The 15,490-nt window shown below is 46.6% G+C and overlaps 2 protein-coding genes across 11 annotated transcripts in view; one reads left to right on the top strand and one right to left on the bottom strand.

The window, feature by feature from the left end:
- Positions 1–3,872: 3,872 nt before the first annotated feature.
- On the bottom strand, positions 3,873–11,301 carry TMEM80 (transmembrane protein 80). Of its 6 annotated transcripts, none has more exons than XM_048064912.2 (5): positions 11,199–11,301; positions 8,631–8,647; positions 6,498–6,591; positions 6,293–6,385; positions 3,873–4,930 (listed from the first exon to the last, which is right to left on the bottom strand). In XM_048064912.2, exons 1-5 carry the CDS (start codon positions 11,215–11,217, stop codon positions 4,725–4,727), a joined length of 429 nt encoding a protein of 142 aa, XP_047920869.1. In that variant the 5' UTR covers positions 11,218–11,301; the 3' UTR covers positions 3,873–4,724. The 6 variants fall into 6 exon arrangements, with proteins under 6 accessions (XP_047920869.1, XP_047920870.1, XP_066853964.1 ...); XM_048064913.2 differs by lacking the exon at positions 8,631–8,647 and adding an exon at positions 7,341–7,453 and having other exon boundaries at positions 6,498–6,570; positions 11,199–11,275; XM_066997863.1 differs by lacking the exon at positions 11,199–11,301 and adding an exon at positions 7,341–7,453 and having other exon boundaries at positions 6,498–6,570; positions 8,515–11,086.
- Positions 11,131–15,490, top strand: part of DEAF1 (DEAF1 transcription factor) — a 25,379-nt gene continuing 21,019 nt past the window's right edge. For 4 of the 5 annotated variants that reach the window (XR_007163692.2, XM_048064905.2, XM_013198369.3 and 1 more), the window contains exons 1-4: positions 11,216–12,182; positions 13,301–13,398; positions 13,793–13,922; positions 14,799–14,945. Coding sequence is in view for 4 of the 5 variants with exons in the window: in XM_048064905.2 (XP_047920862.2) it covers positions 11,216–12,182; positions 13,301–13,398; positions 13,793–13,922; positions 14,799–14,945 (1,342 nt within the window). In the remaining variant the exon portion in view is untranslated. Of the gene's footprint in view, positions 12,183–13,300; positions 13,399–13,792; positions 13,923–14,798; positions 14,946–15,490 lie in introns of all 5 variants that reach the window. The other variant, XM_048064907.2, reaches the window with a different exon arrangement.

The raw sequence follows: 15,490 nt of genomic DNA, 5'->3' as shown, positions 1-15,490 counted from the left end.
AAGGCTTCTGTTGCCAGAATACATTGAGGATGTTTGGGTTGTGCTCTGGGGTCTGCCCTACTGCAAGCTCTGTGCTGCTGAGTGTGTGGTTTGGGGCTCGGAGGGACGCTGCTCTCTGGGAAACAGTCTCTCGTGTGGGCAGATTATTTCTTTCAAAAAGTGCCTAGTTTCGTCTGTCTTAAGACTTAGTTTTTAAACATTTTTTAAATTGATGGGATTAGCTCATGGGCTGAGGATCGTTAAGCTGGAAAATACCAGCTGAGTTCATGGGTGTTACGGCAGTGGTAGTGTGTGATCCATCTGGTTGGCGGATCTTGAAAAAATGGAGCTTATTAAAAGATTTTATTAAAGTGGACGTGCATCACAGACACCCCCCTCAGCCCTCCAGTGTGTGATGAGCCCATGGCACATGGATGATAGACGCCACCCGCCACCGGCCCTAGGAAGCTGCAACTCCAGCAGAGATCAGAGAAATACAAAGACGCTTCCACCACGAGACGCGAGCCTGGAGGAAGCCCGGCCTCCTCAACACGGTGCCTGTCAAGCTCCCCGTCGTGGTGGTTTCCTCAGTGCCAGCTGCACCACGGGGGCTCGTGCTCAGCTCTCTGCCTGGCCCACGGCCGAAGCCATGCGGCAGAAACGCCCCTGGTGAGTTATCGTGGGAGGAATGCTGCTGGGTGAGCCGGACGGGCAGGGGGAGAGCCAGCTCCCCAAAGGACAGCTTAGATTATCAGCAGCTCGGTTTTGGCAGGAGAATGACCTCTTCCGCTGCGGGGAAATGTGATCTGATGCTGCTGAGCGTAACACACCCACCCAGCACCCCGTCATCCTCCTCGCCACAGTGTCAGCGTGATCCTGGGGGCATCTCTGTGCATGCAAACACAGCCGGCCTTGGGAGAAGCAGCATTTGGAGACTGCCAACCACACCACCCAGGAGGGGAAGGGATATCGGTTCCAACAGCAGGAAAACACGGTGGGAATGTCCTGGCAGGCCTTGCAGCTGAAAGATTTTGTGCAAGAGAGCCTTACCGCTAAAAATGCGTCAGCTGCCACTGGGGCGTTCCAGTGGGACCGCTGGGCTGGGCTCACTTTCCCGGGATGCAAACAGGTAGTTGGAAGGGTATTGTTGGAGAAGCTATTTAATGTTTCAGGCACTAACTGCTTGTTATCTGGCAGTTTCGGCTCTGCGTTCATTAGGAAAATAGGCACAGCGGGCTACCGTGAGGTGCCATGCCCCGTAGGGAATCTGACTGCTGAGCAGAGGAGGGAACTTCTGGGCAGGAAAGAAAACCACAACTGAGCTTAATACAGCTTCCTTGCAACATCTGGTGCTGGTCAAAGTGGGGCAGAGGCAATAAGCCAGACGGGGAGTTACCCTGCTGCACAGTGGCAGTGCCTGCACACCAGCTCGCTTGGTTCCCACACGCAGAGCCGGAGGAGCGCACATCCTCAGCCTCTCTCCTTCTTCCACGGCTCAAAGACATTCAAAACTGGGATGAAGGCAGCTGTCACCGCAGGAATGCAGCACTTCGGTTGCATTTTGGCCTGTATGTTGTCTCTGCCTGCTGTGGAACACGGAAAAGGCAGAAAAGCTTTGGACCAATAAAGCCCCATCTCTCAAAATATCTGAGCGTGAAATGCCAGGAGGCCGACTTGCTTCTCGGGATCAGCCTTTTAAATCAGGTTGGCGGCAGACACCCCTCTGATGGCTTGAGAACAAAGACTTCTTCCTTGCAGAGTAAACAACACCCAAACCCAGCTCCTCAAAATATGTGTTCCTCTAAATTTTTAATGCCATTTTCATCCAACTTGCTCATCCTGTTTCAGAAGGGCTGGGCCTCATAATTAAAAGCTCCAGCAATCTTATGTCTGGCAAATGTCATCAATGGCTTTACTATGCTGTGCTCTAGCTTCTCTGAGCAGTGGGAACAGTTTGGAAAGGAAGTTGCTGGTTAAAGAAATGCTCTGAGGTCAGGGCCTAAATCACTTTGGTCTTTGTTGGTACAGCACAGAGAGAAGCTGTCACGAAATCAGTCACCAGCATAAATGACAATTCCCATTCAAACCCTGGAAATACCCGAGGTGGAGGGGTTGTCTGAAGCTTCTTTCTTCTCCTACATCCATCACAGAGTGAGGGACTGGCACCAGTGGAAGTATCTCAGTATCTGAGCATCTAATCAGAAGAAGTCCCTGGACAATTTTATCTTGGAATTGGATGAACGACGTGGAGCTGTCCTGCCCTTCTGAGGGTGCAGGTCCAGGTTGGCATCAGCTGACCCCCAGCAAGCACCAGTGGTCAGTCTGCAAGCCATCAGGCTCTGAAACAAGCCTAAAAATTGGTTTGTCATCATATACTTACCCACTGCAGCCTGTAAGTGAGCATTATCAGTCTCTGTTAGTTCTCATTTTCCATCTAGCTGATGTTGTGAGGCCATTAGGGACCAGCGGGCTCATTGCGGAGAGTGCGTTCTGAAGCTTGAGGAGGTGGCTGCTTTTCTCTGTGCGGTACAGCAGACTGTCCTGAACCCATATTATGCTGTGGGGGTAAACAGAAGCATGGCAGCCATCAACCCATGAACACCTTCACCAGAACAGCCATTTCTCAGGACTGCTTTCTGCATGAGATCCATTTTTACAATGCAGAGTCCAAAACGGCTGTAGGTCAGTAGCTGAGGTGGTGGTGATCTGTGGTGGGGACTCAGTTAAACATTTCAGGGTAGGAACACCGTCTGCTAACTTTACTAACATGTCGTGTATCTGCCTACACTCTAGGTCTTTGCTACCTCTAGTTGTGCTAATATTTTGTATTTTGTCTGTAGTAAGCACCATGAGATGGAAGGAAGGTAAAGGACAGAGGCTGCAACTTGAAGTCAACATGTGTGACTCCATCTGCTGTACCACCTACATTCAGGTAAAAAAAAAAACATTCAACTTCGCAGTTTCCTTTAAAACCTGTCAGACTTTCTATTTCCAGACCTCTGTATAAGGCAGGTGTAAATAGATACCAGGAAAATTTGTTCTTTTATTTGTACGCATACAGAAAGGGCTTTCGCTTGGAATGCATTCATCATTACCAGGGTAGATCCAGGTAGGTATGTTTGTCACTCTTCGTAACAAGTATGCGATGAGTACATTCCGTTATGCCAAGCAAATCTGGAAGAACAAATGGGTGGGTATTTGATTTGTGCAGCTTAAGCCCAGAAACATTTGGTCATTCAGTTTACTGGCTGCTTCTTCGCACTCAGTTCTGCTGCTTCACTGTCTTCACGGGTGCAACCTTCCTCCCGCTGAGCAGCAAAGGGTTGTTTGTGCCGCTGACTAGAACAGGATGAGGATCTGGCCCGAGGAGATTCATGCCAGCATGAAATGTTTTGGTTTTGACTACTGGGCGGTGTGACGTGGCCAGAAGCTGGTGTTACCTGGCCTTGGAACGGGCTCCCCCAGCTATGACTGAAGGATGAAACTGGGTGCTTCTGTATCTTTGTTCCCTCCTGCCACCACTGGCAAGAAAAAAGCGATGTGGCTGAGGCTGTGCTGGGTCTATACCACTGTACTTTCAGCCCTTGGCTAGTGTAAATTAGCGCAGACCTCAAACACTCTTTCCCAGCGCAGGAGCATGGCCTACATACAGCTACAGCAAGATCAGAAGTTTGTTGCACACATGCAGTCTTGCCCCAGTCTCTCTTTGTGCAGCTTAGCTGTACCCTAAGATTTGAACAAAATGCTCTGCACTTCAAACACTTCTCAGATCTAACACATTATTTATTTGAATAAATAAATACAAAAATAAGAAATTCTGAATACAAAAACTGCTTGTACAAAAACCCCGCAAACTCCTCAAGCTACATGTTATTGCATATTTTTGATAGAGTAAAAAAAAAAAAAAATCTGAAATTGCACACAGTTCTTCATTTCTGCAGAATCATGGATATAAATACATTTAATGCTAGACAGAAATACACCTGACAACATTCTGTTGGGCTTTCAAATAGGACACAAGGGTGTGTGAATGATGAATGTTTATGCTCATCTTAGGTCCGTCCTATTTAAACAAACAAACCCTCACATTACTGCCTTTGGCCTCCACATCAACAAGAACCAGCTGCCCAAACCTTACCGCTCAGCTCTCCAAGTATGAGCAAAACTCAATTCCACTCTCTCCCACTGGGATAAATCAGGTACTGCCCTACTAAAGTCAGGGAAATTACCACTGGGGTCTGAAAACACAAATGAGAGCAGAAGATGTATAATAAAGCAAAATTGTGCCCTGACACACAGAAGTGTATGTGGCAAGGCAGAAATGAGTCCATGCTATGCTGGCCTGATTCACTTCTGTGTCACTTTGGTTGTACGTTGCTGCCAAGCTGTGAAAACTCATGCAATCTCAATGACACGTCGCTGTATGATGCATTGGCTACTGTTCCGTGTTGGGAGTGAGCATTTAGTATCGATTTCTGACGAACATCAGGCATTTTTGCTGAATCATCTCTGGTGTTTGCCCATACATATGCTAATTAGTGAGATAGCGTAACACAGCTGCAATATTTATTATCTTATGGTATCTTACCTACCATCTGGGGAGATCTCTGCCAAAAAAAAATAATTCAAGCAGGAGAAAGATTTACAGATTTTTTATATGCAAAAGAATCAAATCTTTGAAATGTAAAAAACACTCTTTAAAGGAAGAAATATGTTAAAAATGTGCTGTGCCACATAGCTAGGTTTTAGCCAACAAAGGCAGCAATAGCCAGGACCTGTAGTACTGACTCAAGCCCATATGTGAAGAGAAGAACGGCGTTTATAATGACATCTGCTTTCAGCACGTAAGTTTGCCATATCAGGAAGTACACAGACAGAATCACACTTCCGACCGTTATCACAAGACTGAGCCCTAATGGAGCCTCTTCTTCTGTCAGGTTTCCCTTTGAACCTTGAAGGAAACAAAAAGCTGGTATGAATCTTTGATTTCTTATGACGATGTCTCAAGCCCCAAGTCTAGAGTTTTCCTGTTCTAAAAGGGCTCTATTTCTTACAGTTCAGAGTATAAAGAAATACTGGCCTGAATGAAGGCACTGTCAGTAAATCTAAGAACCAACCCAAACACCAATGGACAATCAATTTCTTGCTGACTGAAGTTAAGGTAAATAAAGGGCAACCAGTTGACACTCAGAGTCAAGACGCCAACCTTTTCTTACTACAGTAATCAGTTCTGAAGCTGCAGCTATTCTGATTACTCAGTCTGACCCTCTTCTCGGTCAAGCACCAGATTTTCCCCCAGTGCCCCTCCAGCCCCACACCCAGCATGACAACTTGGTGACTGCGGGGCACACTTAAGGATATCCAATATTGACTTTAAAATCTTATGCAACAGAGAATCTTCTATATTCCCTGGTAATCTATTCCTATTTCAAATTACTATCATTATGAAGAAGCTGCACTTATTTTTTCTTGCATCTTATTTCTGAGCTCGTCTTGGTAGATTTTAACTACATGAAACTTGAAATTTGTTTTTTTTTTTAATTTATCCAACTGCTCCAAGCAAATATATGCAGAGTGCTTTAAGGCTAAAAATTCACCCCTACAGCAACTCATCAGAATTCAACAGAGACCCACCTTGTGTAAATGTCTTAGATATATCTAGCACAAATTTAAATAGTAATATTTTGTAGTAGTAGTAATACTTTAATTGTAAACCTTGCTTAAAAAAAAAGAAAGGACTTTATGAAATTACAGCTAGCTCTTGGGAGTGGTCAGTAGGATTCCAAATGGGTCCTTTATGCTGTTCAGGCATAGTGAAAGGAAGATGTTGGAACTGATGTGTGTCTTTAGAAGGAGTGAAAGGAAAAGCTTTAGTCCCAGTAGGCTGCTCAGGGACATCCTTAGCATTACCTGCTCCACAAGGCTCCAGCCATTTAGCTACTTTTGTACATTGCTGGAGCAGCTGAAAGAAGCTATATCGCCTCGGTGAATGGAAATCTCTGTTTCAACATGTTCACTCTCACTTTTAAACAGCACAGCAGCATTCCTGCTGTCCCAGTTATACTGCTTTCTGACAACCCTGCTTTGTTTTCCAATGGCGTTATAGATCATACACCATAGGAGAGCAAATTCTATTTGACCCTCTGGCCAAATATATTGATCAGTCAGATAAAGTTTAATGACATAAATGAACAAGACTCCAAAAATCTGCTTGTCTGCTACATTAGCACATTCTGACACACGCTCGGTTTCAGAATGATTAATGGTTAGAGACTATATTCCACTGAAAAGGCACAGTGATAACATGACATACCCAAGTATAATCGGAGTGCTTCCAGAATGGCCATAATGAAAAGCAGCGTGAGATCAGGAGCCAAAAAATTATCTGGATAACTGAAAACTTGACCTGTAAAATAGCACAGCATAAATAAACCAGAAGAATACAGTGGGGATACCGACAAGACACACGCAACTCATAACCATGCAGCCTAATTCTGGTTAGAATGCATGCAACTTACTTTTATAAACAATCATCGCAAGAGTCGCCAAGAAGTAAAAGATGTAATAAAACCCGTTTATATAAAGTAGAATCTGTAAAGGAACGGATGAGAGCTGATAACTGCTGTTAAGGATTTCTCGTAGTAATGAGGTGGGATCCATTTCATAAAATAACCACTTCCTAAGTAACCTCAAAACATACTGCTGTGCCTTGTTATACTAAATGAATCAACTATGACTGGCATATTGGGTAGGTTTCAGAAAGTAACTTGAGATCACAAATGCCAGGAGCTAGGACAACAGCTGGCTGTTTCAGGCTTGGTTTTCATTCCTTTTTTAATATTTTTTTTTAATTTGGTTTGTAGTGGGGTATTTGTTAGCCTAAGGAAATGAGCTGTGTGTGTGTGCACGTGTACATTTCCCCAGACTTCTATACCTGTTAGTCAGCTCAAACCAAGTTGACAGACGGTTGGCAGACTCCAATATATCAAATTCCTCTATGTTTTTGAGAATAGGTGGCTCTGTGAAGCAGACAAGCCCTATTACTGCCCGCACGATGGAAAGTCTGAGAGCTGAGCTCAGCCTTTGTTATGTGCCTGAGAAAGGCCATAAGCTCAACTTTGAGATGTAGATTTGTACAATAGACTTCCTTAACTCACTGCTCATAAAACAAACTGTTGTATAGTATAAGGCAATAGTTAGCTGTAGTTATTTATATCTGTGCGGATCCACTGCCAAGGTATTTGAGACCTCCCGAATCCTTAACACACCCTCGGAATGCCTCTGAAAGGCAAGGAACACAGCAAGCACCGAGGTACAAATAGGGAAAAGTTACTTACAGGCTCGGGACAGATTCATCTCACCTGCAGCCATCCCAAGATGATAACCATCATAAAGTTATGCCTCTGGTCTGAATTAATCACCTGGGCTCCCCCTGGAGACAGCTGAGATGAGCAACTTCATAACCAAGCAGCTCCTGATTGCAAAGGGATAAGTTACCATCCCACCTCTCTGACTACATAAGCATTTAAATGCCTGGTTTATATGAGATAACTAATAGATGTCTTCAAGAGCCCGCCCACTCACCCCCACAGTCAGTACAATTCCTATATAGCAGGTACCACACACTGACGGAATCATTTTCTCCTGAGGCACAGCAGCACGTTATTAATGCAATACATAAAACACACAAAGGACATCCTGGGGCTCACCACCACATGGAGAAGTTGGAATGTGACTCAAGGAGTCTAGAAAGTTTGGCCATTCAGAGGTATTTCTGATAAGTAAATTACACCAGATGCTTTTCTTAGTCTTAAATAATACAATGCAATTCATACAAGGAAGGTATCAGTACAGGTTTCGTTATTTCCAGCTGTCTTTCTATACTCGGAGCATTCTTTATCCCCTCTTCTCTCCCCAGCCCTTCTCAAATACCCTGAGATTCTCTAAGCAGGGATTTCATCCCAGGCATCCTTTATGGGAACGACCCATCCGGTTTTTGAAGGGAGCACCCACCCACACGCAGCAGATGTATTCCAGTTCCCAGAGAATCTCATTTTATTAAAACAGAACCAGGTTTTTGTGTTTTTCCAGTTGAAGGAGGGTGGAGCAAAAAAATTACTAGGTGGGTTCTAAGCATGGAAATCTCTGAAGAGAAGGGTGTCTCTTCTTAGGAGGTTACTTAGATCTTGGCAAGAGTAAAGGTTGGGTGAATTAATATGAAAGAACAGGAAGTACTACTGAAAGCTGCTTTTACTGCCTCTTGTCAGCTGTCTGTGAGGTGTGCTGCATGGCACTTGGGTCTGTGAACCTACAAATACAATTTTTAGCCTTGCTTCTTAAGTCAGTGAGAAGTTATGAGATCAGAAAATGTGTCTGCCAGCCCTCTGTCAAGACTGGGAGATGGGTTAGAGGGGTTTGTACAGGAATGGGACAAAATCTCAGCAAAAATCCCCAGCTACAAAAACCACCTTCCCTTGGAAGAAATGCTTTATCTGTTTTGCTTCATATGGATGGTGCTGACGATGGAAGACTCACAGAATAACACTAAAATAACATTGCGCAGATTTATTAGGCAGGAAGAGATGAAACTTTTGCAGCTGATTTTCTTGAAGATGCCTGCATGTGAGGGATGAATGGTACAAAAAGGATACAACTGATGAAGTTCTTCCTTTCCGTTGAAAAGAAAAAAAAAAAAAAGAGCAGAAAATCAGTCTCAATATTTACCAAAAGCACTGCAGCAACATTCAAACCACTGATGTTACTAGCAAGGCTAAGCGTGGTTGTAGAAGTTTTTATCTCTCAGTTCACTGCAAGACTTGGGAGACTTTTTTTTTTTCCTCAGATCATGCAGTTCAGGTTCCAAGAGTAACTTTTTCAAATACCTGAACTCTAAAGTAATCTGGGGAAATCCCTGCTGTGAAAAGTCACTTTCACCAAGACACGCAGCTCTTTCAAGATGTAAAGAAGTACACAGAACTCGTTCATCCTGTCCTTTCCCAGCAGATGACACTTCATCCCCTCTAACTATGCAGGAACAAGGGAAACATGCAAAGGAACCAGAATGTAACACTTGCTTTTAAATTGTGAGAGGCAGCACAGAACACAGGGCTCCCCGCTTCCTCTAAAATAACACCCTTCCAAACCAGTTTGCTCCAGAAGCAGCCATTGCATGTAAAACCCTCATGTGCTCTGATCACCCACAGACCTGACACAAAATACAAGTTAATAGATACGTTTACTCTTTTCTTTCCAAAACCTCAAACAAAATTCCCTTTCAACATGATGGCAACAACCTATTAAAATACTTCTTAATTAACTCGTAACAGTCTCAGCCTCTTTCAGAGGCAGGAAGAAAGGAAAAGTTACAACCCCTGCTTCACGGAGAGCAAAACCGCCTGTGGAAGGCTATTCCACCTGTCTTCTTGAAGACATCTCATCATCATCGAATCAGCAGGACGCGCTCACCTCACTACCTCCATCCCTGGGCTTCTTGAGGTTAATATCCCCGTCACCTCATAGCTTTATGCGCTTGGGCCCAAATTAATCCCCACTAACTTTAGGCACCCAATTAAGCTATCCAATTTGGGAACACAGTGGAAATAGGCAAGCAATTTTAGGTGATTCATATTGTCTATGACTTGAAATGCCTTTGGGCATGCTGCATCTCCTCTCCATTTTCTGTGAAGGGAGCATAGGCTCCTACCAGACCGGTCCCCTCACTTGGCCAAAAAGCGTTTTGATAAATGCTTTCTTTCTTTTTGTAGATTGCAGTTAAAGGTTTTATTATATATCTTGTTTTGCCGTGCCTAATGGTTAAATATGTGCTCACATTTACATCCCAGTGAAACCCTCACATGAAAGTAATGCCTTGTATCAGGACTATGCATTTCCTGTCTTGCTCAGGACTAAGGAGATGTCTCCAGGTTCAAGTTATTCTCAGCTGTGAAGTGGGGTGTTAAGGTAAAACACCACAGCTGCATGTGCAGACATGTTATCGTTCTACAAGAGGCGTCCAGAGATGGAGCTCTGCCTAAAGAGCAGCAAATATAACCAAACGCGAGGCGTACCAACGTATCATCACCCACTCATCAGCCCCGCGGCCACGGTGCCAGGGGGATAACTGCAGTAGTACGGTTTTATCGTATGGGCAACCTGAAACGTTTTGAATTCCCTAACGGCAGCTCCCTGCATTTATTTGTATATTGTAAAATCTTTTTCCACAGGAGGGCACTGACCACATTCTTGCATCTGCTCCACGCACAGGTTTGCAGGCACTATTGTTTAGAATATGCTGCCTCCCCGTGAGAGACAGAGGACATTTCACACAGGTTAAACACTGAAACCTCACAATGTGAAAGTGATACTGCGCTTTAATAATTATTATTGAATATATAACTAAAATTGTATATTCAAATTAAAACTGTGGGTTGCTAATCCCAGCAACCTGAGACCACCTCACTGCTAGAACTACTGAAGCCTGCACTGCTGCTGGGGCATTTTGAAATTGAACGTGAGCATTCTGGCACCTGAGAAGAAGCAGAACAGGAATTTTAAAGCATTTACATGAAGCAAGCAGACTTGTGGCAGCAAGAAGGGCATTCTGCATTTGTAACAGTGACTTTTGCTGCACGCGGGCTGGCACCTCATTTCTGCCTATTCTAAAGCTTGCAGGGTCCGAAAGAAAACAAAACGTAACACTAATTGTTTCCGGTGCAAGTTCCCATTAAAGCACTCATACAGCCCTTCTGTCAGTGCTTTAATGAAGCGCGCTAACTCTTCGGGTACCTGGGATGAGTAGGGATCGCAGCCCAAGCCTTCCCCCCCAGGTCACGTCCTTCCTGGAGGCAGAATACAATCAGTTTTCTTTAAAAAAGGAAAAAGTATGTGATTTTTGTTTGTTTGTTTGATTTTAGTGCCAGAACTGTATTAAGGGCATGCAGGCAGCCCCAGCTGCAGTTAAAATCGCCCGGTGCGATGATCGCAAGGCAAAATTCTCGCCTCCTTCAGGCTGCTGTTCTGCCCCCGTGAGCCTCCCCTCCCGCGGCGCCATGTCGTGACTGTCGCGACACGGCCTGGGGCTAGGAAAGCCCTCCCTCCGCCAGGGCCCCCTCCCGCGGCCTTAACAACGGCGGGAGGAGTAGGGAAAGCACCGGGCACAGGCCCCGTATGGAAGGGGGACGGGGGAAGGCCCCGAGCGGCGGAGGGCCCACACCGCTCACCTCGCCTGGCCGCCGCCATGTCAGCCGCCCGCCCCCAGCGGTCCTCCAGCGTCCCGGCAGCCCCCGCGCGGCCCCGCCCCGCCCCTCGCTCTTCGGCTGCGATCGGAGCGTTCGGCCCGGTTCGGTCGCTTTCGGGCGGCTTCGGGCAGTGCCCGTTCGGGCGCCGCCGTTCGGGCCGGCGAAGGCGTTCGGAGGAGGTTCGGAAGAGCTCGGCTTTCCTCGCGACCGCCTCAGCCGCCTTCGGGCGAGATCGGAAAAGACTCGAGCGGGTTCGGGATTCTTCGACCCCGCTGGCCGGACCGCTCGGGGACTCGGCCCTGTTCGGGCGCGCTCGGGCGGGGAGCCCGAGCTGTCAGGTATCGCTTCGGGCCGCGGCCTCGGCCGCGTCCCGCCCTGGGATTGGCCAGCCGGCAGGCAGCGCGGGCCTCGCTCGTCGGGAGCCATCGGACGAGGCCCGACAACGCTCGGCACGCTTCGGGTCCCCTCGGAAGCGCTCGGCCCGCCCGAGGGGAGCACGTTCGGAAACGCTCGGCTCAGCTCGGAACCGCTCGGCCGCCCTCCGCCGAGCGCCCGAGTGGCCTCGGGGGGACCCCCCCCCAACGTCCCGGGGCCCTCTCGGCGGGGGTCGGGGCCGCTCGGGCGGGCTGGGTCCCGCTCCCCCCCGTCCCCCAAACCCTCCCGGGCCGCCCCGCATGGAGGACGCCGACTCGGCGGCCAAGCAGCTGGGCTTAGCGGAGGCGGCGGCAGCGGCTGCCGCAGTGGCGGCGGCGGCGGCCGCGGAAGGACCCGAACAACAACAACAACAACAGCAGCAGCGGGGGCCGCCACAGCAGCCGCAGCCCGCGGCCTCGGAGGCGAAGGCGGAGCGGCGGCAGGAAGAGGCGGCGCGGGTGACGGCCGTGACGGTGATGGCGGCGGACGCCCAACACCTCGAGATGGCGGCCGGGGCCCTGCCCAGCGCCGACGAGGCCGCCGCCTTCGCAGGTCAGGGCGGGCGGCAGCGCGCATGCGCAGCTCCCCTCACTCGCCCCCCCACACGCACACCCCCGGCGGCGCCTCAGTGAGGGGCGGACGGGGCGGTAGGTGTTGCTGCTGCCCCTTCCCGCTCGCTGCGGTGTCCGCAGTTCTGTTGCTGAGGGGATCCGATGAAGTTTATTGCCCCTGGTAACATGGTGAACAAGTCCCAGGTTTACGCTAAAGCTGTGCTGACGCCCAGACTTGTAGAAAGTTGCACCGGCTTCACGCTACGCGCAGTTCTCACCCCGCAAAGTGAAAGGAGCGGGAGCCTCCCGTTGGTGTCTAAAGTTATTTTGACCCTGTGTGCAAATCTCCCACTTAAAAGTGCCCTGAAATATGCAGAATTCTGGAAGCATGCTCTGGTAACGCAGGTAGTATCAGACCCCGCAGTACCTGGATCGTTATCTCCTTGTACACATGAGCTTCAGTGTTGTTTTTTTTCACTTTTACCCTATGCAAGGTGTGGAAGAATCCCTGGTTTTAGGTAGGCAGTCAGATGTGGTATATATCATATCCAAGTTACAGCCAAATGTTTAAGAGTTTTTGACTGGATAAGGTATATAGGTAACAAACAGTAGTCTAAAAATTAACGTGTCAGAGGCACGGTCAGTTCTTATTTTGATGCTTGCCAGTCACCTTTTTTAATGAAAAATTCACCTTTTTTTTTTTTTTTTTTTTAGCAAAGAGGGAGTATTCATTTTCCACTTAGTACATCACATACTGATGGTACTGTTACGTTCTCAAGGAGGTTAAAGCATGTTGGTGTTCTAGCGGTAGTCTGGAGGTGTTCAAGGCCAGGCTGAATGGGGCTTTGAGCAACCTGGTTTGGTGGGAGATTTCCCTGCCCATGGCAGGAGGATTGCAACCAGATGGTCCTTATGGTTCCCTTCCAACCCAAAGCATTCTACGTTCAACCCAAAACTTAATAAAAATCAGAGTGATTGGATTTATAACGACTTAAAGGTGTCATGAAAAATTAAACAGATGCTCAATATGAAAGAAGAAGGAAATGCAGTTATATCTTTTGATGTTTAACTGGTAATCGAGCTCCCTGGACACAGCAGAATTTCTGATTTATGTTTCAGAAGTCACCACAGTAACAGTAGCCAACGTCGGTGCCTCCGCAGACAATGTTTTCACCACATCTGTGGCAAATGCAGCTTCAATTTCAGGACATGTGCTGGTAAGTCTGGCCTTTCATTTGAGGGCCTTAGCAAAGTCCTACATGCTTTCTTAGTGTAAATGGAGAGCTCAGTTTGTGTGCAAGTAAGGTCAAAAATGTGTTTTCATTGCTGTATACAGGCATTAAGGCTCAAAACCATCTGCTGGTGTACATACAGGTTTTTCCTTATCACTTTGAGAATTTTTCTTTACCTTTCCATCCACATATACCTATTCTGTAATGGTACAACCTGGAACATGTAAGCTTTGAATCTGCTTGGCGTAAAGCTCAAAAACTAACCTAGTTACTGCCATATTCTTAGTGTTGTAGGGTGACTTTGAGAAGATTTGTGGGAATACTAAAATACATTGGTATTTTAACTCTATGATTTAAAACTCTTTTATTTCCTCCATAGTCTGGGAGAACGGCCCTCCAAATTGGGGACAGCTTGAATACTGAGAAAGCCACTCTCATAGTCGTTCACACAGACGGCAGCATTGTAGAAACCACGGGACTGAAGGGGCCATCAGCACCTCTCACACCAGGTATAAGGCAATCTGTTTTTGAAGTGTCATTCTCCCGGAGGGGTTGCGTTTTAATTGTGTTGCTGGAAATAAATAAAAAAAAAACCAACATGCATATTATGAAGGGACCGTTGATCCTCTCTTAACATAATGTTTCTTGTGTTTCTTGGGAGTAGAAGAAGAATATTTACTCTGGTTTTGGTTTCATAAATGTATTTCATTTTCTTATTCATTGCCCTAATCTTTGCAAGTAAGCTTCTTGAAAGAGCTCACCCCGCTGCTGGGCTATTGCATCCATCTCACCCCCAAAGGCAGATCGATCATTGTAATATTGATAATAAAAATATCAATGTCCTACTTCTGTACGTGGGTTCTTTTTAAAGGGTTCTTGCACATAGTTTTGTGTCCATTCAGGCCTTTTGCTGATATTTAATTGCCACTATGGATGGTATCTTCATTTGTTCGCAGCTGCCTTGTCAGTTTCCTTTTTGCCCACAAGATGGCATGGCAAACCTTTGGCAGGCAGTCACATTTTACAGTCTTGTCCTTTGGGAACTGTAAGATCCAGACAGCTGCAGGTTACAAGCTGAGCATTTAGCACACCGTTAAGAGCTTGTTTCCTAACAAGCAGTTTGCTTTATTTTCTGCCATTTTCAGAATGTTACCTTCTGTGAGGAATTCTTGAGCTTGGCAGGGCAGACTCACTGCTCTAGCTTACATCGGGCATCTGCTCCAACCTGAATTTTTCGTGGTACACTGTGTAACTTGCAGCGGTTTGGAAAGGTGTCGTCTACTTGAACTGACCAAATGACATTGGTGGCCTCACCAAATTCAGTGTGAAGGTATAGTCACTGTGCCTTTTGGTTGCTGTCACCTTTCTCTTCATTTTTTTCAAAGGACCTCAATCTCCTCCTACACCTTTAACATCCGTCCAAGAGAAAACTGGAACCAAGTATAACTGGGACCCATCTGTGTATGACAACGAACTCCCGGTGAGGTGCCGGAATATCAGTGGGATTCTGTATAAGAACAGACTTGGCTCAGGTAAAAGTGACCATCTTGTGTGACGAAGTATGACATGATGGCTCCTTCACTTCATGCACTTTTCTTATAATCAGATTACCTTGAAGGGCTAGTCATGAAGAAAATAAGGACATTTTCATAGCCAGCCTAGTCCCATGAGTATTCTCACGTGTTTTGCCCTTTTGTTTCCTTGCTCTTTCTTCAGAGGCTTTTTAACTTTTTTCTTCAATCTGTGAAGATACAGCCTGCTGTGCAGTGAGTCTTCCTGATAGTCATCTGACTCTTCTAATGTTCTTTTTGTGGACCTCTCAGAAGTAAAACCGTGTCTCTACAAAGCTCTGTAGAATCCCTGCTGGATTGGAAAGTAGAGAGCTTGTCTCCTAATAAGACTCCTAAGTTGTCTTAGCCCCTTCTCTTCTCTTTTATCTCTGTGGGAAAGCTGAAGAAGCGATGGCAGAAATTGCCACAAGCCTGACTGCACTGCACAGCATTTGCTTCATGGAAAGAGAGTTTTCATCATGACCAGAAAGATTAGAAATTTAACTGAAAATTAAGGATGGGCTTAT

Source organism: Anser cygnoides, chromosome 5 (assembly GCF_040182565.1).
Source record: "Anser cygnoides isolate HZ-2024a breed goose chromosome 5, Taihu_goose_T2T_genome, whole genome shotgun sequence".
In the NCBI taxonomy this organism is placed as follows: domain Eukaryota; kingdom Metazoa; phylum Chordata; class Aves; order Anseriformes; family Anatidae; genus Anser; species Anser cygnoides.
This window is presented reverse-complemented; position numbering and strand designations above follow the sequence as displayed.

Excerpts from the sequence above, each read along its gene's own strand:
- TMEM80 (XM_066997861.1), bottom strand. The coding sequence starts at position 6,639 with ATGGATCCCACCTCATTACTACGAGAAATCCTTAACAGCAGTTATCAG. Across the intron at positions 6,386-6,497 it reads TGCGATGATTGTTTATAAAA|GTCAAGTTTTCAGTTATCCA; the intron begins GTAAGTTGCATG and ends GCTATTTTACAG. Across the intron at positions 4,931-6,292 it reads AGCACTCCGATTATACTTGG|GTTCAAAGGGAAACCTGACA; the intron begins GTATGTCATGTT and ends GTTTCCTTCAAG.